General features: G+C 38.7%; 1 protein-coding gene across 1 annotated transcript; it reads right to left on the bottom strand.

Moving 5' to 3' along the window:
- Positions 1–7,908: 7,908 nt before the first annotated feature.
- On the bottom strand, positions 7,909–14,962 carry dact1 (dishevelled-binding antagonist of beta-catenin 1). The gene is made up of 4 exons (XM_051647041.1): positions 14,342–14,962; positions 11,983–12,112; positions 10,870–11,025; positions 7,909–10,337 (listed from the first exon to the last, which is right to left on the bottom strand). The coding sequence occupies exons 1-4, from the start codon at positions 14,669–14,671 to the stop codon at positions 8,470–8,472; spliced, it is 2,484 nt and encodes an 827-aa protein (XP_051503001.1). The 5' UTR covers positions 14,672–14,962; the 3' UTR covers positions 7,909–8,469.
- Between the last annotated feature and the right edge of the window lie 3,395 nt (positions 14,963–18,357).

Genomic DNA, 18,357 nt, shown 5'->3' on the forward strand with positions numbered 1-18,357 from the left:
TGTTTGTTTATCCCTGTTTGATCATCCAGACAACTCAGCCACATTTCATGCTCCACATCATCAATTCTTGCTGCATGACTAAAATGAGCATATTAAACAAATATGGACCCCACTGCTTTGCCTGATGACACAGGAAACTTATGCTCACTTATTTTTTAAAGGGATGATGAAGGTTTTCAGGTTATTGCTTGTGTATTTCACTTGTTTTTGAAAGTAAACATGTAAACATAATTATGGCTAAACAATTTATATATTTTTTTTTCAGCATTTTGACAATATTCAATATACTATATTTCAATATTAGGGTTAGGGCTGATTTTTTTAAAATAAGAGGAACCAAATTTTGAACGAACAAAATTGTCTTGATCAAAAATGTTAAATGCAAGAAATAAAATCTGTTTTAATAAAATAATAGTAAAATGATAATAAAACATGTTTAACCACAGTTTTTCACTAAATGAATACAGGGAAGAATAATTTTAATAATTTTCACATATTCAGTATTAAACTGTTCTATATTGATTGATCGATGAATCATTTCAATCAATCGAAGAATAATTTTGCCAAACTAAAGAATTTATTCACTGAAACATCAATCATCTCAATGAATCGAGGAAATTCGATGAATCAAATCACTAAACCAATGAATTGATTCACTGAATCATGAATCTACTCACTGAATCTATGCATCGATTCCCCAAACAAATGAATCCTTTTGCTGAACGATGAATCGATTCACTGAATCTATTAATTGATTTAATGAAACCAAGTCAATGCTAATTTTAGCATATTCTAATACATTTTAAAAATCAAAAGTTGCATTTGTTAACATTAGTTAATATTAGTTAATGCACTATGAACTAACATAAACTAACAATGAACAATTGTATTTTTTATTAACTAACATGAACAAAGATTCATAAATGCTGTAAAAAATATATTGTTCTTTGTGTTTTCATGATACCTAATGCATTTACTAATGTTAACCAATGGGAACTTATTGTAAAGTTTTACCAGCCTAGTAAAAGGGTTTGGTCACACTTTATATTAGGTGGCCTTAACAACTATGTACTAACATTAAATACATACAAGACTATTACTGTGTTACTACATGTTGTTCTGCAAAATGCCTACATTTGCTGCTTTTGTGGTTTAGGTACGGGTAGGTTTAGGAGGAAGGGTAGTTTAGGGTTAGGGGTTAGAGTTAGGTTTTTGGGTAAAGGTTGGGTTTAGGGTAAAGTTAACAGTGTAACTACAAATGCAATTAAATGCAAGTACTTTAAATATAATTACAATGCAACAACATGTATGTACATAATAAGTACATTGTATCAAATTATTAAGTACATAGTAGTTAAGGCCACCTAATATAATGTGGGTCCATGGGTTTTCTTCTAGTTCTGAGTGCAAGTCATGGATCACAACCTGACAACCTAACAACTCTCTCTGGTCTTATCAAGAAAATCATCAATGCTTTTAAAAAACGCTGAGCTGCCCCTGCCATAAATGTTAGTCTTTAGAGCAAGTCAAACCAGGTACCCTTAGTCAATTATGCAACCAATATGCAAAAGAAAAAAAAAAGGAAAATTGACAGAGGAAGAATTATGCAGTCTGTTTTTGAATCACTCTGCGGTTCAACTCCTGATTTTTATTTGTACGAATTAAATTGCCTCCCGCTGGCACGTTGATCGCACAAATAGCTTGGATTTTCCACACATAATGAGCTGCAGTTCTAGTGTTTGCACTCACCTCATAGCAACAACCTCATTCTGCAACTTTCATTATGCAAAAACCTAATTAAGTGTGTTTGAAATCCATTGAAAAGCTCCCATCCCCTCCCCCTGTTAAAGCCAACATCAAATATAGCTCTGGTCAAAAGTGTCCCTTGACTCCCTCAAGCCTGTTTTCAACAGCTCTGATTGCATGCAAATGAACTGTAGGGTCCTGTTGAGACCACCAAGCCCTCTCCCCTACCCTCCCCACAGGCTCCTGTGACCTCTACAAGGCCCTCTTTCTCCCCTCAGGGTGTAGACGACCCCTCCCCTGACGGCCGCAGCAGGCTCTGATGACTCAACGGGGAGAAACTAAGAGGGGAAAAAGATCTATTAAGGAGACAATACATTGCACAATAATCACCTGCCTGGTTGTCTTCCCCCATTGTCCATTACACAAGGATCTCTCCCAGCGAAACCCTACAATGCTTACTTAGAGGTCAGCCAAAGAACTTGCGAGTGAGTCATGGCCTGTCAGACTGGGGCACTGCTGGTAGACACTGATTCGTACTGGTTCCCAAGACTGCAGATAGCTGGAAATCACAGGATATTTATTGATCTCTAAGGAGCATGGGGTGTTGGATGCAGGATAATAATGCTACTGCTTTCTGTGATCAGAGGCCCAATTTAGATATATTAACCATATCAGGTGATCCAATTACAAATGAAGAGCTCTAAATACAGGTGTAAATGTGGTTCAAAATGGTTTGATCCGATTTATTAAGCGTAACCGGTGTAAGATTAAGCATGTAGACACGCTCTATGAGGGTTACGCTTAAAATGTCACATTTGCAGGGGGGCCTGGGTAGCTCATCGAGTATTGACACTGACTACCACCCCTGGAGTCTCGAGTTCGAATCCAGGGCGTGCTGAGTGACTCCAGCCAGGTCTCCTCAGCAATCAAATTGGCCTGGTTGCTAGGGAGGGTAGAATCACACGGGGTAACCTCCTCATGATCACTATAATGTGTGGTTCTCGCTCTTGGTGGGGCGCGTGGTGAGCTGTGCGTGAATGCTACGGAGAATAGCGTGGGCGCGTGGTGAGTTGTGCGTGGATGCCGCAGAGAATAGCGTTGGGCCTCCACACACTCTGCGTCTCCACGGTAACACGCTCAACAAGCCACGTGATAAGATGTGCAGACTGACGGGCTCAGACGCGGAGGCAACTGAGATTTGTCTTCCGCCACCCAGAGTGAGGCGAGTCACTACGCCACCACAAGGACTTCCAAATTGGGGAGAAAAGGGGAGAAAAATAAATAAATAAAAAATGTCACATTTGCATCAAATAAAATGTAAGTATAATTGCAAGCAACATTGTGCTTTTTCTAAGTACTACACCCTGGGTCAGATATCCACATTGGACATGTGTGCTTTAAGCAAGTGAAGAGTAAAAATCTGTTTACCTTTCATGCTTTTATGCATTGTCCAGATCTCCTTTTAACTACCCAGATGGGACATGTTGCATCACCCTAAACTCTTTTATCCACATCCAGATCTGGTTCTACAAAGAGCAGGGGGGTTAAGACACAGGCGGAGATCTTGTGGTCTGTCTGGGATTGGTCCCCTTTTGATTTACACATCCAATCTCTCAATATCTGTCATCCATTTCCTCCCATTTAAGTTTATGACTCTTGGTGACTGTTTGAAGATCAATGGGGAATGACAGACTGCTGTAGGGAGAGAGAAGCCAAAAGTCTCACAAACAAAAGTCTCATTCTGGGTCTCTCACAGACAAACACCATCATCACAGTGGCATCGTTGAGCGTGCTGAACACACCACTTAAGCAATGTTGAACAAACAGAGGGCCGTAATTACCGAGAACGGCATGAGGAGCTCCAGGAAATGCATTTATAAAGGGCAGACGCAGGGAGAGCCAGGATCGGTGGAAATCAAGAAGTTCAAGGAGCATACTTGAGCAATTCTCCTCACTTGCTAAGGGGCCTTTTTAGAAGTTTTAAGACAGTCAAGCACTTCTAATAATGAACACTGACTTTTGCAATTAAGTGCAATTGCAGTTAAGAGCAGTTGTGATCGTAGACGACAATTCTGCTTAGTTTATGTAGCTCAATTGTTAGGGCATTGAGCTAGAAATGCCAATGTCATGAGTTTGATTGCCAGGGAACACGCACTGATAAAATTGTTCACCCAAAAATTACAATTCTGTCATTATTTTTTCATTTATATGTTGTGTGATTTGGATTATGTATATGGGAGTTTGATGATTTGATTTGAGAGTAAAGAACAGCTTAAATAGTGACAGAATTTTAATTTCTAGGTGAGCTATTGCTTTAAGTTGCAAAAATGTAAATCCGTGATCTAGGGACTTATCGAAACTCTAATGGGGTCTTGGGGATAGTTTGACTGGTGTATCTATGAGAGGGGGCAAGAGAAAGGGCAGTGGGTGGGGAGGGAGGGCCCTGCCTTGTTGCTAATGAATTATTCAGCTTAATGTGACAGTTCTTGGGTATTGGTGTCTGTTGAACTGCCTTCATGATGGCAGCTAAAAAGTGGCTATTTGTTTTGTCGTTATTAACTCCAGAGTCAGAAGTTCAGATGAGGCCAAACATTCGGCAGACAAAGGAAAACGATGACTTTCATGTGCTGCAGCAAATATGAAACAGAACTAGAATAATATTTCAGGGGAATAAAGGGTAAATATACAGAAAATAGCTCTAGGTTGCTGTCAACCACTAATTCTGGAAAGCATCAGGATGGATCATTTAAAGCTGCAAGTAAAACTGATGAAATAGATAACCTAATGTATTCACTTCAATATTTTTCCCAGACGGTAAGCTACTTTAAAAGTAAAAATAAATAAATGAATATCTTGTTTTGCTTGCTCTTAATCAGAGTTTATTTTTGATAGCTGTAGCCTTGTAGGTAATTATTTTCAGTAAGATGGAAAATTACCATAAAAACAGACACATTGTGAATGCCCAGATTATCATCATGTTTTTGATGACAAGATCCAGGTCAATTGCTCTTTAACTGCGATAATGAAATTTCATATTCGTATCAGGCTCAAATGCTTTTAGCCCATTTAGATTTTCAGATTTTGAAATCAGGTTTTTGGAAATGCAATTCAGTCTGAATGGTCAGAATTTTCTGTATTTCAACCGTTAAAAGGTTAAGAAGATAAAGATGCCCAAGAAAGTGAATTTATTGCTATTTTCCAACACATTAGGCTTAAATAATACAACATTTTCTGCAAAATATTGTTTTTATTTTCAAATGTACAGCTTGTAGAAATCATGAAAATAAAAAAGATGTTTATACAAAGTCAAATGACCTCAGTAGGAACCATCTTTTCAATAATTTTCACAGAAATTTGGCCCACTCACTCTGTGCTCTGTGCTGTTTGTATCCCTCAAGCTATACAGTAAAATCATTTTTAGGGTTAAGTAGTTGTTTTTTTGTAGCCGATTTTATCAACTGCAGACTGATAGTGTGAAAAAATCTGTCATCAAGATCGTATTTGTAAAAACAAAACTGAATTGGGTGCCATTTGAACAAAACATTATTGGCTGAACATTACTAGCAAGTTGTATAAAAGATCCTTGGTCCTTCCAGCTGTTTATCTATGACTTTTCTAACCCATTGATGCCGGTGGATGATTTCTTCAATCGATACCACACGCAACCAATAAAACTAAACCAGAGGCTTAAGAGAGGTGAAGATTTATTTATTGGTTGTATGAAGCAAACAGCCTGCGGCACATGTGACATGCCACAACACCAAATTCCGCAGACTGCTATCTGATCACCTGCTGAAATCAAGATACTTTTGAGAACTTTTCTCCTGACAGTAAGTAAGGGAAGAGAGGTTCCTGGTTTCTGGTGGAGAGATTGTTTTGCGTGGGTTATCCACCCGTTGTCCTTGTATTAAGTTTACCAACTTGGCCTCTCGGTGACCCGGCTGGATGAGCCGGTTCAAAGGAAGATTGATCTGTATGCGATCTCTGACAGGCCCTAGAGAGTAGCAAGGCTAAATCAACTCTGACTGCATGCTTCTCATAGCCCACTGTCTTGGGCCCGCCACCCAAAACTGACCATGGACGCCATAGTGACCACGACTGCCCTACAGAAAAGTTTAAGCCAAAATTTTTGACAGGGTTTACCTGGGGTATTCAAGCTAGGCATCTTCAGAAAATGAAAACTTTGTTCTATAGTGAGCCTGCAAAACAACTGTTAACTTTTACTAAAAAGTACTATGGTGGTACCATGGTACAAAGATTGTATCAGATGGAAAGATCATGGTACTGTGATAAACACCATGGTACTAAATGATTACCATATTCATATACCATGGTATTTATTTGGTACTCCAAGGTACTTAAAAAAATACAATGGTACTACCATTGTAAATGTCCAAAAACATGACAATGCCATGGTAGTATGTCCAGAACCTATCCTAGAACCACAGAACTTTTGCTGCTAGTGAATCAGCAGAAAAGCTTTGAAATACTTTTTTTTTTTCATATTAATTTGCTGCTTTGTTTGTTGATTAATGGGATATTACTGACATTTATTGTGGCCTAATTAAAACATTTAAGTCCTCAATAAAACAATCAATCAACAGAAATGCTTTGAAGTACTTTTTATGTATTTATTTGTTTGTTGATTAATTCATTGTCCTTGGAAACATTCCCACAGTTTTATAAGCTCATCTTAATGTTTTGCTTTTCATTGCTTGTACTGTTACAGACATGTAACACAAACACAATTATGGTCAATGCCTCAAAAATGCAGTCTGCTTTCTTTCGACATTTCTGCTGACATCTGAACTTCTTGTGACCTTCTTAGAAAAAAAAAAAAGAAAAAAAAAAAAACATACCGAAATGTGATGTTCCGAAAATTACAAAGCTTTCTTCTTCATTTCCTGTGCAAATTAACCACAATTTCATTTTGAAGAATAGAATACAACTTTGACAAAATAACTGCATATTTAGGTTTACTTTAATCCAGAGGTAAAATTTAATCTTGAACTTTCATTTTTTTGTTAGTAATGTAAAAAACTGTAATTCAACAAATTAAGCAACCACAACATGTATGCATATGAATGCTTAGAGAAAACTGACTCCATCTTAATGACTTTCCAATATTCTAATCCTTTTTCCAATATCTTGAAGATCCATGGTGATTGTGTACGCTAAATAAACTGTCATTGAATTGACTTTGATGACGTTGGAGATTTGGTGGTCTCAGCATGGATAAAGAAACATCTTGTAGCTGGGCAGGAAAAGCCATGTGCTCCTAAATACCAGAAAGAAGAGAACACGGTCTAGTTTTCACACAGCTGTGGTAATCTAAACAGACGCTCTGTGCTTTAAAAAGCCAGACCTATTCCAGGCAGCCATCTCTGCTAGAGTCTGGACGCAGAAGGAGAAATCTAACCAATGTGACTGCAAGGGAAACAAGTCGAAAATGAGAGAAAGTTCAGATATTCATGTACAAAACTCATAAGTGCAACAGGTTGACATGTGTGTGTGTGTGTGTGTGTGTGTGTGTGTGTGTAAATAGATTTTATTTAAATATTTTAAAAATATATATTTAAATATATAAATGAATATACAGTATAAATACATGATTTATACATGATTTTATACTAAATTAGACATTTTCAGACATTAAACAACTGATATTTTTCCCTTTTTGTATTTTGTCTGCTCCTTTTTCGAAGTCATACTAGTTATAGGGATCTCTGATTCAAAGATGTATACAAATCAAAAATAAAAGCAACATCTGATCACCATGTTTTCATTGTGTCCTTCAGCACGAAAGGAGACTAACTGCGCTGTTGACTATCACAGCTGTGTGCTTGTTGTCCTTGAAAGATATTACACAGTTGGTATGGAAGAAGAACTGTAAGTGTTTGTTTGCAAAATGCATTGCAGAGACCAAAACTAGGTGCCACATTTGACCTACTCTCAGTTCTGGTGGGGGGAGCCAAAACATTCCCTTGACATCGGTGGGTTCTAATTTTAAGGCCGTAAAAATAACGATGCAACTCTAGTGTTGTTCAGTTTATATGACATGGTTTCTTGCACTCAAAAGTATATAAAACAAATACCTAGTACCATAAAATAAAAAAGTAATAATTTTAACAAGTTTTAATAATGAATAAAAAGACACAAGAAATCAACATTAACATTTATTTTACAAAAAAAGGTCATTTACAGATAAAAAGGTAAATGGTGAAGCTGTTGCTCATGCATATTTAATGTGCATAACAAAAGACCTTGATGATCAGCAGGTGACTTTGCCCTGGAAACATTGAACATTTCTCAAAAAGACTGCATCTGCGATACACTACTTCAAGTCATACATACTTTGAGTCATACTTCCTATCCTGTTTCCATGTATGTCAAAAACTAAATATATTAAGTTATAAATATATTATTTAGAAAAGTAAACCATGTATGAATAAAGCATTTACATAGAAGTTGCTATGTAGATGCATCACAGCAAAAGCTGAATTTATAATAAATACCAAATAAAAAAAAAAAAGTTACAAAAGGCTACAGACAATGACATCAAGGATTCAAAGCATTTGCTTATGTGTGAAAGTGCAGGCAAAGGAGTATGTCTCTGAACGAGAGTGTGTGACAGGGAGTTTTAGGCCGTGCAGCTGAATTCTGTCTAGGCACTTGATTATATGAAGGACAGCCAATTTTATTGGCTCCATTCTAACAAGTATCTCACACTGTGGTCATGAGTTTTAACGAGCCTGATCGGAAACGCAGGATCTTCTTCTTTAAGTTATGTGAAGCCTTGATTTTGACGAAAGCTTTTGCCTGTGCTGACGTCATTCCGTGGGATCCAGAGGCTATCTGGTTAAACTGGGGCCAACTGACCCCTGCACTGCCTTCAGAGTCACTGCTAGTGCTGCTCTCAGCCACATATTCTGCCTCGCTAGCGCTCGATTCGCTGTCCCCAAAACAGTTGGTGGTACAGTTACTGCGCTCATCCTCACTTGTGTCCAAAATGGTAGAATGGAAGAGGGAGGCACACTCCGCTGAGTATTCAGAGTCGCTACCGATGTAGGCATAGGGACTGGTGTAGTGTGTGTTAGAAGGCAGGTTCATGGCTGACATGTGGCCCAGCATTTCTCTTTTCTGCCTCCGGTGAGCTCTCCTGAAAGCCTCCTCGTATGGGATCTCATGGAGACCCCTGGGCCGCCGGTAGTAGTCATTGCGCTTATACTTGGGCTTGGCCAGTACTGCCTCATGATGCCGGTGATGTCCATGGTGTCTCTGAGCAGATGATCGACCTGTAGAGCTTGTGTGTTTCTCCAGGATTCGTCCTTCAGGAATGGAGGCAGGGATTCTCTTGGCTTTTGTGGTGGCCTTCTTGGAGGATTTGTGCAAGTAATGGACATAATCCACTTGTCGAGACCTCATAGATGTTGTCCGATGCTTGTCACGGCCAGTCTCAAAAACTTGCTCGTGAACATGAGCTCTACCTTTTGCACTGGTATTTTTCACTTTGACAACCTTGATGTTCTTGGTGCCACCTTTGCGGAGATTTACATTCTGTTTTTCAGCAGGGATGTACTGGGCATTGACCAGTTGACCTCCCTCGTCTTGGCTTTGTGAGGAAGAACCAAGGCTGAGCAATTCTGAAGCCAGTCGCTCTGCTTCTTTACAACAGCCTACTTGAGTCAGCGCCTTGGGGCTCCTCTTAAGAGGGCTTGCTTTCATTGCCTGGCCTGATTTACTGTCCTCCACAGTGTAATAAGAATGCTTGTTGAGTTTGGGGGAGGAAACTGCATTTGGGCTGCCTAAATCCTGGCAGTCCTTCGATGTAACACTCAATGGCTGGCACTTACTGGCTCCAGGACCTTTCTTCTTCAAGAGGCAATTCATGTTGTTATCATTGGTGGTTGAGTAACCATTCTGTGGTTGAATTGGACCACAAGATGCTCCATTTTGTAGAGTTCCTCCCTTGAACTCAGCAGACCACTGTCTTTGGGGCGAAGCTGTACTTGGCTCAGTGCTAGTTGCTGACGCATCTTGTAAACATGTCTGCCAGTTTGGCTTGAATTCAGAGGTCCATTGCAGGGCAGGGACAGCAGCAGGGTTCCGTGAGCTGAGACTAGCCTGCCTTAAAATGCTTTTGGAGGGGTCGGTGTTGATGCTTGTTCTGGGTTTGTTGGTCCTCAAGGGCTGTGCCCTCCTTTGAAGTAGCCCAAAGATATAACCATCCAGTCTTTTGTTTGGGAAAGTTTGAGAAGCATGCCAGGATGAATTCTGAGAACCTATGGCCTGCTCAGGTTTCTGCTCATTACTCAATGCTTCATCAGGCTTGGAAAAGCTAGAATCATCCTTTAGGTGACCGGTCATGGATTGGAAGAAGACGGGGCTCTGGACAGCCACTGCATGGAGAGGGCTTGGGTACCGGTAAACATCACTTCCATTTTTGGCGACAAGATCACTGTGAAACTTGGACAAGCCATCGCAGGAGCCATCCGGGGAAGGGGAGTAAGATGCAGAGAGAGACCTGCGGACTGTTCCGGAACTTGATTCTTCGCACTGGCAATCACAATCAGCACAAATGCCCAGCTCGTCTGAAAATGCCAGAGGACACAATAGAGAATGTCAGGTAAATGATCACTAAAACAGCAAATCCAAGATATCATGGCCTGTGAGAGCAGCCTATCTTAGATTCTCAGAATTCTAGTGCTGAGCTGGGTGGGTGGTTGATTAGTTTTGATGTGCAAATGATCCTTTTATTACAGGCTTACAGGTGTGGCTGGGAGAGCCTTCAGCAGAGCTGTGAAACTGTTGCTATCTTTGTTTGTGACAAAGCTTCTCTCATCTAACCTGTGTTTACACAGTCAAGCTTAAGTGATTAAGGAATGCTTTTTGTTAACGGTAATACAACACAAAAACCAATGTCAGTTAAAGGAACTAGAAACAATCTAAAAAAAGATGTCCTTTGTGATCCTAGCTTTTAAGCCGGGAAGGAATCATTATTAAGTTAATAGTTCTGCTTTTGGTTAACAAAGCTAGAGAAGAAACAATGTTTCAAGGCTATGCGATGGGTTTGACCAGCCTGAATGACCCAGAAACCTCAAACCGTTGTAGTGGGACTCTCACCTGCAGACTTAAGTCTTCCCTCAGAGGCACAGAGTGAGGTGTCGAGGGGGGTGCACAGGCAGGTGGTGGAGCGACAACTGGACAAACATTCACTGAAGACGGAGTTAGAGGAATTGGAGAGGGAGCCTGAAGCACCGTCACTTAGCTCGTAAAAGCCTGGGAGAGAGCAAGAGGCATTAACATGTTAATTTTCTTTAGGAAGGAGGTGAATATCCAAAACATTGTATGATAGATGTAGTGTACATGCAACAATGGGAATTAAGAAAATATGGAATGGCATTAGGCAAAGAAAGTGAGGCATGCTGATTTTTCACTCTTAACTGAACTGTTTCCCAGAACCTACTTCCAATTACAATTCGAATAATGTAGCTTCCAGGAAGGTATTTCCATTCGCCAAAGGAAATAGCTCTAGCAACCAGATCTCCATACATTACAATTGATATTAGCATTAAAATAGTGAAGACATTATGCTACAACCCTCACTAAAAATGGCTGTTTACATAAAATATAAAACAAGCTTTGGGCTGTGATGCAAAAATTACCAACTTAAAGGTTGAAGCACTCTATCTTTCCATTAGAAGTCCCATTTTAACAATCGAGACTTTCAGAGACGAGCATACACATGTGCAATCAATTTCCATTTTATACAACCTTTCTCTAACAAAAGTGCAGTCAGACTGAGCACTAAAATGACCTCTCGTATTTGGAATGTAAACCAATAGAGCTGAGCAGGCCTCTAGCACAGGGTGCAGATTGTTCATATTACTAAATTAGTGCTTAAAAAACAGCTAAGCAGTTTCCAACTCACTTTAGGCCTTGCAGGTAGTACACATGCTACTACAGGCCCAAAGCACATAATGTAGTTATTTAATTCGAACAGGACATCTGATTACCACCCTCGGGTGATTGTGGAAGATAAAGAATTATTAGTACTTGTGATTCAGTTTTATTCCTTTCCGCCTACGCCAATAAGATGCAGGCAATCAATTTAGCCAACCTTTGACGTTTACAATTTGATTGAACATGCTGCAGTGCACACATATTGAATTTAACTCAAAATCAAAAGTGATCCATCCAACACATTCCATGCTTGGATTTACGACAGAAACTAACCTGAGCTTGGCCGACTGTCTGTTTCCACGTGTTCATGTGAGGTCTCTGTGTCCAACCTCAGGTCACAGATCTGTCTGTCTAATTCCTGGAGCTGGCTGATCAAACCAGCATCTCGTCTTCTAAGACATTTCTGTAAAGACAAAAGACATATTGAAGAGGGGTTAACACCAAGTTTCATGAATGTTTAGTTAGGGGACAGTTCTATATTTCAGCATTCAGCTGGTCATCAGAATGTTTAGTGGTTTAGTCGCACCATAGCAGGACGATTTTGTCATTTCTCACAGCAAAATTTACATTTACATTTCATTTATGCATTTGGAAAATGGTTTTATGAAAATTGACTTAAAGTGTATTCAATGTATACAATTTAATAAGTTAGTGTGTTTCCTAAGAATCAAACCCACGACATTTGCTTTAGTAGTGCCATGCTTTCCCAGTTGAGCTACAGGAACAAATGGATATGCATTGCTTTTCGAACTTTCATTACATTTAATTTAAATTTTAGTAGGTTTCGCCCTGCAGCTCTTGCAGTAATCTGCATACCGGCACATTTCACAATGCATGTGTCTCACTGCCGGTGGCCTCGCGGCGCTGATCAGACAGATGTAATGAACTAAATTAGAGTCACGCCTCGTATGGGAATAACCATTCGGCTTCAACGCACCGCTCGAGAAGGAATTGGACACATCTGACAACACCCGTATCATGTGCTGCATTCCAAATTAAGTGTGGCGAAACGGCCGACCAAGGAAAATGTGGCCCCTTCAAAGCAGACAGACATTTTTTTAAATGACCCATAATCAGAGGCATGTTATCTGTTGCACATTTTAACCTTCTGTTTGCTGACAGGGGAAGTAATGCAGTGCAGATTCCAGGCTATATGGAGCGGTGGAATGGCGCTTCCTTCGTTGCAGTCCTTGCTGTAAAAAAGCTTGGTCGTGACAGGCAGGCTTCGAGTGATTTATGGGCCCTATACTCTCAGCATGCTGGGCTGTGCAGACCATTTTTACACAAAGTGCCATTTGCAGAGCACACCAACAGTTATTTTGAAATAGCATCAAATTAGCTCCAGACACTGTTGATGGTTTGGGCCTTAGTTTGGGAGAACAGCATCTACTAGAGACATGGTTTTGGTTTATATTCAACATTTTAGTGCATAAGCTCAGCTTTAAACATAGTCAAAGACCACAGAGGGTTGTTTGTTTGTTCGTGGAAATGATAAGGACATTAGGCATTATATAATCCACATTACCATTTACTTTAATGTAGTTCTGGGTGTGAGGGTTGCAAACAAACCGGCCTCAAGATAAACAAGTGTAATTATGGCAAACTGCAGCGGGGATAACTCAAGCCACTTATGTGCATGTCTGAGGCTTTTAAAAAAGCCAGGAAACAAATCTAAACCTTGTAATTCTTTCCTGTATACAATAAACTAACCACAATGCATAGATCCCATAGGGTTACAATAATGGGGACGTTTGCAAATACCCCCAAGTGGAACCAGATGTCTTTAGGCCCAACTGTTAATTTTAATCTTGGTCATCCTCTAAAGACAGCAGGGGGGCTTGAGCTGGGCTTGTAAAAGTTCATTTCCATTGAAACTCAACAACTAATCTCATTCAGGCCCTTCGGACCCCCTCCTAGCATTGCATTAGAAACTCAGGGATGTCTTGCAACATCCAGGAAGTTTGATTTAAATGGCCTTCTTTTTGTTTTAATGTCATTCTAATGATTATAGGACTTGGGTTTCTGGTCTTAAATCAAATGCACTGTAGAGACAAACCCTTGTGACTTTAGTCCATTTCATTCGTCTTCCAAGTGGCTTTCTCTAATTATTACAATTTGAAATGCAAGCTCCATGTCTTTTACAATTGATTGCTTTTTAATATGATACATGTGTTGAAACAGTGTGTTGAGTCTTTGTTTCTACTCTAAATTCCAGTTTTATACCCACTGGACAACAAACATTGGTCCTAATTTAATAGTATTTTAATTAATTATGTTAATTATCACATTTAATTTAACTCAATATAACATAAAGGTGAAATAATACCAATTATAAAATAAGTCAGTAGGATAATAGGAACTTATCTTATTCATGCAGGACAAGGATATCTTTCATATGCAAAATTACACACAAACAATACCTTTTTTTTTTTTTCTTCTGAAAATCAGATTCAAAGTTATAGTTCTTGTTTAATTATGAATCCTGCCTTTCAAACAGTACGGTGATGGTATCAGATGATTTGATATACATATGTATATTCCATATATATCGATGCTGATTTGATATGTAGCCTACAATGGTACTGTAACATTAAGCTTAAGCAGTAAATAAAAATGATTTCTTTTTACTCACCAGTTGTTTTCTCAGTAATAAAATATTCTCCTCCAAAAGTTTTTCCTCGCTGTTCAGATAACTGTCTTCGACAATAACGCAGGGTTTGTCCTCTCCAGCAGTGTTCTGATAGTTACACACACTCCTGACCAGCAGCTCTTGTCTCTGTCTCAGATACTCCAGTTCAGCCAGACCCGCGACAGTCGCGTCCAGACGCTCCCGGATTCGAACCCGCTCCAGATCAGCGTCCGCCGCCGCCTTCTCCCGGGAGCGCGCATCGCATTCCTTCCGATCCCGCATCATGAGAGCGCAATAATCCCTGGACACCAGCATCTCTGACAAATTACTCATGCATTTAAAGATATATCCACCACAGGCAATAAAACAGTTTGATCACACCATCAGTGGCCAATGCATCTGAAATACACTTATTACATTGTCAGACAGTATCCAGTTACTGAAAGTGACACCATTAAACCTTAGAAGAACAAGAAATCCTCCAAAAGTGCACAATGCTATTTGTCCAGAGTTATGCGTGGGTTAAAAGCATGTTGCCTTTACTGAAGCTCCGAATGAAAAAGTCAAAATCCAAATGTTTGTGGCAGAAGGAGAGAGAGAGAGCGCAGTGGTGATGCACCCCGTCCTGACGATACTGGGATCTGAATCTCTCCTCCAGTGATGAGCTCAATCAATACTCACGCACACTGAGGAAACGCACTGATGATGGAGAGAGGTCCTAAAGCCCGCCTGTTCAAACTCACACCCATCAATTCTCCTCCCGTCCTGTGAAAATAGACTTTTTTGTACATTAACTATTAAAAATTGGAGTTGGTTTTACTTCTCTGCATGGAACACAAAATCATATACTTATTTGTACATATTTTATAGTCAACAGAGAGTTCTTTAATTGGGGTAAGTTGTCACAGACATTATAGCCTACTAGTTAGGCTTGTATAAATTTATAGGCAGCACTTTACAATAAGGTCGCATTCGTTAACATTAGTTAACTACATTAGTTAATATGAACAATGAACAATTCTTTTCCAGTTTGTATTAATCTTGGTTTATGTTCATTTAAACAAATACTGAAACATTTTTAAAAGGAAAAGTTAACGTTGACATCAGTTAATGCATTATGGATTAACAAGAAACATTGTATTTCCATAGTTAACATTAACCAAGATTAATAAGTGCTGATTATTGTTAGTTCAAGATACCTAACAGATACAACCTTGTAAAGTGTTACCAGTTTATACAATTCATTAATTACAATATTTGTTGGGTGAAACAATGGTTTAATGTTTTTTTTTTTTTTTTTTTTTTTTTACCTTTTAAATTCGTTGTCTTTATCATTGTCTATTGTATTAATCGTGTTTTTATTTATATACTCTTTTACCTTTATACTTTGCCAAGTAAAAATCTTTTGATGTCCTGGAACAACATTGTCGTCAAAAATAGTCCCCTAATCAATAACTACCCCTAAAATCAGAGGGAAGTGAAAACTTGATAAGAATGTTGTTCAAACCCCAACCGAAACCCTAAACCTAACCCTAAAATCTGATCGTTTGATTGGAATATTATTCCAGCACTGTCAGGACCAAAAAGGAGGTTGATCCTTAGGATTAGAGTTAGGAGTTATGTCATACTTGGCGAAATTACAGTAAGATATCAACCGGGGACCATGTCCAAAAAAATATAGTGTAAAATCATATTTTTAACTTCTAGATGCAATGCATGACAAGTACAAACAGAGAGAAAATGGGCAGACCTAACTTTTCAATAATTACAGTGTTTGTACACAAAAACATTTCACAACATACAATTACCTTTAGTGGTCTACAGGAAAACATTATGAGGTTAAAGAGGTACTTTTAAATAAAAAATGGTGACCACTATTCATTTATTTGTGTCATTATGGGGCTCATGCAATTACATGTAATAAAAAGGTATAATGACCTAATAAAATACTTAATAACTTGCATTACAGATAATTGTCATTACAGATAATGACAGGCATTACAGATAATTAATTTGATAATCAAGATTTCTGGGTGGAACTGAAAGGTGTATTTGAGGTACAGATGAGGCACTCAGGTGGAATGACTGCCCTCTACTGTTGTGAAAACAAGAACTGCGGTCGTCCTACCATTCAAAAACACACCATGAACAATAATTGCTACAAAATTTAAACAATATATTTACAAATGACCCCAGACATTTCTAATAGTTATGCATTTAATTTAAGTGGCAATCAATGAGCATTTTACATCTGACCAGTATGTTGTAGAATATACATAAAAGACGGATCTATACAGCATGTGTTCAAACATGCTTTCTGGTAATAGACTACACAGCTGCTTCTATTAAGGAAACTGAAGTCACATTTTTCAAGCAGCTCATTAGTCAGAGCCATGAAGAACTCAAAACAGACATCACATTTATATGAAGCAAACGGCTGTCATCTGTGAAAAGGATCAAGACTTCGCATATCAAGAATTCTAAGGGTGGAAAAATGTGATTGTTTTGGCAGATTTTGAGCTAATTAAAGTTTTTAATACATAAAACTCACAAATAAATATATATTTTTTTATACAGGTTTAGACTGATTATTTTTGCCTGATCATATTGCATGGCACTGCAAAAGAATGTTTAGGATCATGCATTGGCGAACATGCATGCAGTATGATTTTCTAGATTTGGTGCATATGAGCATTTGTTTGTAGAAAATATTACTGTGAAGGCAAACAGCTCTTTAAAAATTAACATTCTCTTTGGTTAACATGAAAACCGTAATACAGATCTACGAAGAAATGCTCAGTGTAAATTTGAAATGCTGCTCGCTTCAAAAAAACTCGGACTTTGCTGTAATCACCCGAAATATCTAGGTTAGACCTCACCTTTAACCCAAATAACATAACTTTCTTTACACTTTCTTTTACCATTATTTAATGTATTTTTTTAATTTTTTTTTTTAAGTTTGGCTATTCTAAAGACCCAGATTTTTCAACCAAGGGTCAGTGGAGATTGATCAAACTATCAAAAGTTTCACTTCTGAAATCACTCTCTGCAAATCGAAAATCAAAATACTGCCCACAGTGTTCAAAGCTGGAATTGTTGTTGAACGTACGGTAACGTGTGAGCTCCAGTTTTTCTGGGAGAAATGTCCACAGAATGGTGTCAAAACAACATTATCACACGAGAGGTCGGCATGTTTTTCCGATTTTTCCGGAACCCTAGGATCGGCCTCATTATGCTGACTCATGACAAGCGCCATCTCCTCTATGAGACTTGTTTGCATCGGCTCCAGGGTGTTTACCTTCCCCTACATCAGCAGTGTGCAACACCTAGGTCTGGACACCACTTTGAAACCAGGAAACCAGGTACTCGCATTCGCATAATTACTGACAAGCACGATTTGGAGGTTGCATTTTTTTTTCCTCGAACATTGCATTTTTACATATTTTAGGTTTAGTTTTGGGGTTTGGGGTAAAGTTTATTAAAGTATTCCTCTTCACTGTATTAATGCCTGAACAACTGAAAACAACTAGCTTCACAACTTGCTTTTGACACCCCTTTGTGGACATTACACATGGAAAATGGAGCTCATACGCTCATACACGACCAACAATACTTACTGCTTTGGCCACTGGGGGCAGTGTTTTGCATTTCGGTAAACACAGACCGATTTTAGTTAACAAAAAGTCAACCTACTGTTTCCGATTTCACTGTGAAATCAGTCTGGCCAAAAAGCATTTTAGTTAAATTATAAAATACAGTCATCAGGAAAGCAAATTTAATTACTTCTACCCCCTAACCCAAACTCCAATCCTAAACTTAACTGACAGTGGATTCAAAATAAAATTTTAGAGTGAAAATACAGCCTCGGAAATGCACTCACCATTTCTTTACGTGAACACAATTACTTCCTGGCTCTTGTAGGACCAGAACCCATTTCTCAGAGGTTGCTTGCACAACGTGCTATCAGTAGCACTAAAGGTAAAATGCCTTCACACATGAATTGAGAAAATGCCTGATGT

The sequence above is a fragment of the Myxocyprinus asiaticus genome, chromosome 20 (genome assembly GCF_019703515.2).
Source record: "Myxocyprinus asiaticus isolate MX2 ecotype Aquarium Trade chromosome 20, UBuf_Myxa_2, whole genome shotgun sequence".
Classification (NCBI taxonomy): Eukaryota; Metazoa; Chordata; class Actinopteri; order Cypriniformes; family Catostomidae; genus Myxocyprinus; species Myxocyprinus asiaticus.